The 7,092-nt window shown below is 33.2% G+C and overlaps 1 protein-coding gene across 1 annotated transcript; it reads left to right on the top strand.

The window, feature by feature from the left end:
* The first annotated feature begins 645 nt into the window (after nucleotides 1-645).
* Nucleotides 646-6,122, top strand: LOC131595064 (beta-galactosidase-like). The gene is made up of 19 exons (XM_058867296.1): nucleotides 646-969; nucleotides 1,263-1,358; nucleotides 1,443-1,555; nucleotides 1,654-1,720; nucleotides 1,854-1,946; nucleotides 2,218-2,361; nucleotides 2,905-2,993; nucleotides 3,087-3,192; nucleotides 3,296-3,383; nucleotides 3,478-3,596; nucleotides 3,689-3,853; nucleotides 3,954-4,129; nucleotides 4,234-4,343; nucleotides 4,486-4,595; nucleotides 4,695-4,805; nucleotides 4,897-5,007; nucleotides 5,112-5,317; nucleotides 5,398-5,532; nucleotides 5,640-6,122. Exons 1-18 carry the CDS (start codon nucleotides 802-804, stop codon nucleotides 5,501-5,503), a joined length of 2,178 nt encoding a protein of 725 aa, XP_058723279.1. The 5' UTR covers nucleotides 646-801; the 3' UTR covers nucleotides 5,504-5,532; nucleotides 5,640-6,122.
* Nucleotides 6,123-7,092: the final 970 nt, after the last annotated feature.

The raw sequence follows: 7,092 nt of genomic DNA, 5'->3' as shown, positions 1-7,092 counted from the left end.
TTCATGGACCTACATTTGCCACTTGTGAAATATAAGTATATCTACTAATTTGCACTATCTCCAAGCAAGAACAATATTTTGATTCTTAATTTATTTTAAAGGGGATAAATGACCTCACTTATTCAATACTTTCACCATATTTATATAAAAATATTTTTCTTTCTTTTCTTCTATTAACAACCACTCTATTATAGTCTACTCTATTATAGTCAAGAAAGATTCGTTTATTGACGATAGTTGTCAGATATTGAGAAATTGTGAATTTAACTTCTGTTATTGATGTGAAAATATCTTCTGACTGACTCCGTGAGTCGCAGACCTTAATGTCTATTCTGACTGATTATGTGAGTCGCAGAATCCCGAATATTTAAATTTTTTATAATAAAAAAAAATGCAACCACTCTATTAAAGATAAACTCTTGTTATGTAGGGTTACCTCATCTATCTCCAATTTTATGAAAAAATAAAAACTTTTCTTAGACATTCTTAAAAATGTAAGAAACATGCACTTAAAATGTTTGTAATAATTCCTTTAGTAGTTCCGTGTGAAGGAAAGAAAAAAAGAAAGTGAAATGGGACCCATACATTACTCCTTCCTCTTCCTATCTTTCTCAAAATCTATATAAAGCAGTTGCATTTTTATTCCATTCACTTCAACTCACCCATCAAACTATTACACCTCACCCTATAACAAAGTGGTTGGATTAACTGTCCTCAAATAAAAACTAGAAGCTCTTTTCTCTTTGTTTTCCATTCCCTTTTTAATGTGTTTCAATAACTAGAACAAAAGTGAAGAAACATATGACAATGGAGAGAAAGTTTGACATGGTTTTGGTTTTGTTGTTTTTGTGTTTTTGCGTTTGTTCTGTCACAGCCTCAGTGACTTATGATCACAAAGCTATTGTAATTAATGGTCAGAGAAGAATTTTGATCTCTGGTTCAATTCATTATCCAAGAAGCACTCCTCAGGTACAAACTCTATCTGCATCAAATTTTGTTTTTTCAATTCATCATTCATGCTATGGACTTATGCAGTCTGGAGCATTGACACTTCTGAAAATAGATATGTCTGTGTCAGACATGTGATTACGTTTAATTTGAAAATAGGTGTGTCTGTGTCAGACATGTAATTATGTTTAATTTATTTATTTTTTTAAATTATTACTGGTGTTGAGGTGTCATGTCTCTGCCATATTTTCGGAAAGAAAAAAAAGTTTGTTGGTAAAAGTTATAAGACTCATAGAAAGTGTTTCTTAATGCAGATGTGGCCAGATTTAATTCAAAAGGCCAAAGATGGAGGTGTTGATGTGATTGAAACATATGTATTTTGGAATGGGCATGAACCTTCTCAAGGAAATGTAATAAACTAATTTCAATTCAATATCTTTTGTGTATAGATTTTCGATAATTCGAGTTTTATTAAATGATGATTTTGTTTTCAGTATTACTTTGAAGATAGGTTTGATTTGGTTAAGTTTGTGAAAGTGGTACAACAAGCTGGACTATATGTTCACTTGCGTATCGGTCCCTATGTTTGCGCGGAATGGAATTTCGGGTAATGATTTTAATCATTTTGGTGAGAAAAGAACAATTCTTAGGTAAATTCTTAGCAATTACTCAAAAGTAGTAACAACGTTCTGTTTTTGTATGCAGGGGATTTCCTGTTTGGCTAAAGTATGTACCAGGTGTTGCTTTCAGAACAGACAACGAGCCGTTCAAGGTTGGAACTTTTTCTATTTTGGAGTTTCATTAGTTTAAATTCTAATGATTTGTTTGGTTGATTATGGATATTTAATTAGTTTTTGTTTAATTAATTTTTTAATTAACCGTCCGAATTTTGTAATGATGTTTAGGCTGCAATGCAAAAATTCACTGCTAAGATTGTCAGTATTATGAAAGGTGAAAGATTGTTTCAAAGCCAAGGTGGTCCAATCATTTTGTCTCAGGTAAATAAAGAAAAAATGGTATTTTAATATGTTATTTTATATGTGTTATTTTTAGTAACGTTTTCTTTTAACTATAGAGTTTCTTAAATTTTTTACTATAAAGTTTATGTAATCTGTAATTCTGAGTTTAACTGATAAATAAGTAAAATCTGACCGATGATTGTTTTAGGTAAGATTTAAACCCGGGTTCTGTTAAACTATTTGTCTTTAACTACGTGAACGAACTACTTGGAGAAAAAGGAAGATTGAAATTCAATTTGAATTGTTACAGATTGAGAATGAGTATGGACCAGTGGAATGGGAGATTGGTGCTCCGGGAAAAGCTTATACGAAATGGGCAGCTCAAATGGCTGTGGGTCTAAACACGGGTGTACCGTGGATTATGTGCAAGCAAGAAGATGCTCCAGATCCTATTGTAAGCAATCTTTTCTTTTTACGAATTTTATAAACGTATTCGTGTGGTGTGTGACTTTGAAGCTTTTTTGTTTGTTACGAAATTCTTATCCTGACCGTTAAAATTTGTATGACCTGTTTATTGGTGGGGTTTATAACAGTTTCATGCTTATTTTGTTTAGACTAAGGTTATTGCTTTTACTATGTCATGATGTTCTTTCCATAAGTCCATTTCACCTTTTTTCCCTTTTGTTGTTTTTCCTTTATTTGAAGGAAGATGCTTTTTGGCTTGCTTCAATACTTCTATTATCTTCTACGTTTTTCTTTTCCACCTGCTAAGATTGAATTTCAATTCAACTTTTGATGAAAGGAAACTTGTGCTGATTCTTTTGTCTTTTGCATCTTTTTCTGTATGTTGGTTATGGCATATAGTTATTGATAGAGCTACTTTTTGCAAACATTGTGCAATCATTGCTTGCGTTTTTTTTTGGTATCTTTACTCTTTAGGATTAGGATTTCTGTTCTAGCACTATCTGATCTGTATTTACTGGCTTTGTTTTTGTAGATTGATACCTGCAATGGATATTACTGCGAAAACTTCTCTCCCAACAAGAACTACAAACCCAAAATGTGGACTGAAAATTGGACTGGCTGGTATGTTAGGGTTCGGTCATACAAATGCCACTTGAAGTTAGAAAAAAGTTGCATTTCGGGTCTTATCTTACTTTTGTGCTTCTTATTTTTTAGGTACACTGATTTTGGTAGTGCTGTCCCTTATCGACCAGCAGAAGACTTGGCATTCTCAGTCGCCAGATTCGTACAGAATCGCGGATCTTATGTTAACTACTATATGGTATTTTTATTCGTACAGACTTGGCATATTTGATTTCTTAGCTAAAAGTTCAAGTTCTAGAAATTTCGATTTGAGTCTAATAATGTCTTATATTCGAGTCTAGTATCATGGAGGAACTAACTTTGGAAGAACAACTAGTGGCCTTTTCATAGCCACAAGCTACGACTACGATGCTCCTATCGATGAATACGGTATGCAGTATTAAGGTTTAAATCGTTTACATGCTTTGAATGGCGATAGTTAAATATATTGATGTTTGTTTGTTCAACTCTACCATTATATCAGGACTTACAAATGAACCAAAATGGGGGCATCTAAAAAATTTACATAAAGCGATAAAGCAATGCGAATCAGCTTTAGTGTCCGTGGATCCGACAGTGTCATGGCCTGGAAAAAACCTAGAGGTAAAGACAATACCGAGGTGGTTCTTATAAAATGCGCAGAATTACTACTGCGTTGAACATTCATTTGATTTTGTTTGTTAATGTAATCGTAGGTGCACCTTTACAAGACAAGCTTTGGTGCCTGTGCTGCCTTCCTTGCAAATTACGACACCTCATCGTGGGCAAAAGTTCCGTTCGGAAATGGCCATTACGACTTACCACCGTGGTCTATCAGTATCCTTCCTGACTGTAAAACTGAGGTTTTCAACACTGCAAAGGTAGCATAAGATTGCTGAATATGTTACATAAGTTTTGGATTTACTATGTCAAGGCTTTTCGAAGTGTGAACATTTACAAATATTTATCAATTTTGTTCAGGTTAATGCTCCGAGGTTCCATAGAAAGATGACTCCTGTAAACAGCGGGTTTAATTGGCAGTCATACAATGAACAACCTGCCGCCACCGGTGGAGAAAGTTCAATCACAATAAATGCACTTTTGGAGCAGGTCAAAGTGACTCGTGACTCGTCAGATTATTTGTGGTACATGACAGAGTAAGAATCTTTCAATTTCTCAAACTTTCTTAAAGATTATAAGTAATTCGAATGTTAAATCTCTTAAATATTTACGGATACTTCAATTTTTTGTTCTTGTTTAGTGTCAACATTAGTCCTAATGAAGCTTTCTTAAAGAATGGCCAATATCCTGTTCTTACTGCAATGTCGGCCGGCCATGTTCTGCATGTTTTTGTTAACGGTCAACTTTCAGGTGAGCGTTCCTCCTATGTTCTGTAAAATACCGAGATAATACGTTTTAAAATGCATCACGTCAGTATTTGCGTGTTTCGATGAAATAGTTACCATACTAAATAGAAACTCTCTTTACATATTCATCTCTTGCATCAATGTAGGAACTGCGTATGGAGGAATTGATAATCCTAAATTAACATTAAGTAGTAGTGTGAAGCTATGGGCTGGCAATAACAAGATTTCTCTACTCAGTGTTGCAGTCGGTCTCTCGGTTAGTTGTCTATTGTCTTATGTCTATGTTATATGTGACATTTTCGATTTGCTGATAAAAATATGTTTGAACCCATTTTTTTATTCAAATTAATACCAGAATGTTGGCTTGCATTACGAAACATGGAACGTCGGAGTCTTAGGCCCGGTAACATTGAAGGGTCTAAATGAGGGGACAAGAGACTTGTCTAAACAAAAATGGTCTTACAAGGTTTGTTATCTTATATATTCATTGCATTCTAGAAACTTTTTTCTACGGAGATCATGACTGAAAAATGAGAACATTTTTTGATATTGAACAGACTGGACTGAAAGGTGAATCCTTGAACCTTCATACCACAACTGGAAGTTCCTCAGTTAAATGGACACAAGGATCCTTTTTGTCTAAGAAGCAACCTCTCACATGGTACAAGGTAAGAATGAGTTCTCTACAAATGTCGCAATTTTGTTAGTGTAGTTCAAGTTTTTATCTGTATCTTCATGAATTCTGATTCATTTTATGCTTCAATGCTGCCAGACAACTTTCAGCGCGCCTGCTGGAAACGATCCATTGGCTCTAGATATGAGTAGCATGGGAAAGGGTGAAATATGGGTAAACGGTAAGAGCATTGGTCGCCATTGGCCGGGATACATAGCACGTGGTAATTGTGGCGGTTGTAGTTATGCCGGAACATTTACCGATAAAAAATGCCGAACAAATTGTGGACAACCAACCCAAAAATGGTAAGAATCCATTCAATTTACTTTACTACAACAATGTTAGTATTTCAAGATCATAACATCCTATTTTTGTATTTCGTCAGGTATCATATTCCTCGCTCGTGGCTGAACTCAGGCGGGAACTTCTTGGTTGTGTTGGAAGAAATGGGTGGTGACCCTACAGGAATTTCTTTGGTGAAAAGAACATAAAGTGTGCTCATTAGATTATTTTTGAAAAGGTATTGCAAGTTGCAACCGTGGTTATAAAACGGTCAACGTCCGCGATTATGACCATGAAATCGATGTTTTTTTCTGCTGCTTATTATTGTTTTGGTCTATTTTGCAGAACTGCATTTGCAAGCAATAGTTGTCTAGTGACTCATGTCTAGGAAACCCAAAGGACCTCTCAGATGATTAGTCCCTATGCAACTATGATCCCTCTGATGCAGCAAAGTACCAAATAAATGTGATTCAGTTCTTATCAGATTCAGTATATAAAGTATTTCAAGTTCAACATTGATGCTCCATATTTCAAGGCCTAATAATCAACAGCCTGGCCAAAAATAAAATATTGATTTATATATATATACAAACAACAGAAATTTGATGCAAAGAGAATGTATAGTGTATACTGTACATAGGCAAACTATTGTGCTAAATATTGTTTCATGTATTTAAGGGCTTTTTGTAATGAATATTAAGCCCACCATAGACAGAATCATAAAAATTTGAGATTTGGACACACAAAATGTGTGAGTTAGTGTTACTATTGTTACTCATTTGTGGCCCTCAATTTGATAATATTAACTTTGAGATGGACTTTAAGCAAGTTGTGGACCCTTCAACTGTTTTAATTATGATGATGTTTCTTATTTGAGCACCATAATTGTAGAACATATGCATTTATTTTCTTTATTATCAACAAACTCTCTTATTGAGTTCATCAAGAAACAAGTCAAATGGAATTGTCCAAGGTTAGGCATGGGATACAATAACTATATTCAACATATAAAAGTTCTTCGTTTTTGTCATACCCAAATATCCTCAAATATTCATTTTATTAAATTACGGATAACTGTTTAATTATAGAACTTAAGTCAGGTCTAACCCGATACAAAAAGAAAATCAGAAAAAGAAATAATTTAACTTTCATCCCTATGGTGTGTACCTTCCATCTATCAAAATTTGTAAAAAAAAATGTTAAAATGTATTAAGTAATTTTTTTTTTCAAATTTTTTTTTTCAGGAGTGCAAAAAATCCAAAATATTTTATTTCTTCCGGAAATTCTAATGTTGTTTTTTTTAAATTTGAATTTTTTCCATCAGTTTAATTTTGAAAATACTTGGAATATTATATTTTAGGAAAATTTGAATAATTTTCAGAGTTAAACTCATTTTCTTGAAAATTCAGCGAATTTAATTTTTAAAATTTTGATACTTTTTTAATCATTTAAAATGGAGGAAACGGAAGAACATTTGAATAAGATGGTAAAAATTTCTTTTAGTTTAATAAAAAGTACTTGATCCGAATTCAATTCTTTTAAAAAATAGAATGCACGAGGAGGTGGGAATATGAATGTAAGAATGGAAAGTAGATCACTTACAGACTTAGGCTGCCAATATTTTATAGTATGGGCAAATTTGTGTATATTACTTCTTTTATTATTAATAGTGCTAATTCAGCACACTGAAAAGTCATAAAAATTTATGAAAGTGTATTTTCGCATGCACATAAATTATAAATTATATAATAAATTTAGAAATTATATAATATAATTTAGAAATGTTATGTACGTCTGA

This window comes from Vicia villosa, linkage group LG4, assembly GCF_029867415.1.
Source record: "Vicia villosa cultivar HV-30 ecotype Madison, WI linkage group LG4, Vvil1.0, whole genome shotgun sequence".
In the NCBI taxonomy this organism is placed as follows: domain Eukaryota; kingdom Viridiplantae; phylum Streptophyta; class Magnoliopsida; order Fabales; family Fabaceae; genus Vicia; species Vicia villosa.
The sequence above is the reverse complement of the archived record's forward strand: the minus strand, read 5'-3'. Positions and strand labels throughout refer to the sequence as shown.

What these genes read in the sequence shown, in the direction of transcription:
- LOC131595064 (XM_058867296.1), top strand. Translation starts at nt 802, where the DNA reads ATGACAATGGAGAGAAAGTTTGACATGGTTTTGGTTTTGTTGTTTTTG. An exon ending in ATGAACCTTCTCAAGGAAAT is followed by an intron (nt 1,359 to 1,442) that starts GTAATAAACTAA and finishes TTTTGTTTTCAG; the next exon opens with TATTACTTTGAAGATAGGTT. An exon ending in GTCCAATCATTTTGTCTCAG is followed by an intron (nt 1,947 to 2,217) that starts GTAAATAAAGAA and finishes GAATTGTTACAG; the next exon opens with ATTGAGAATGAGTATGGACC.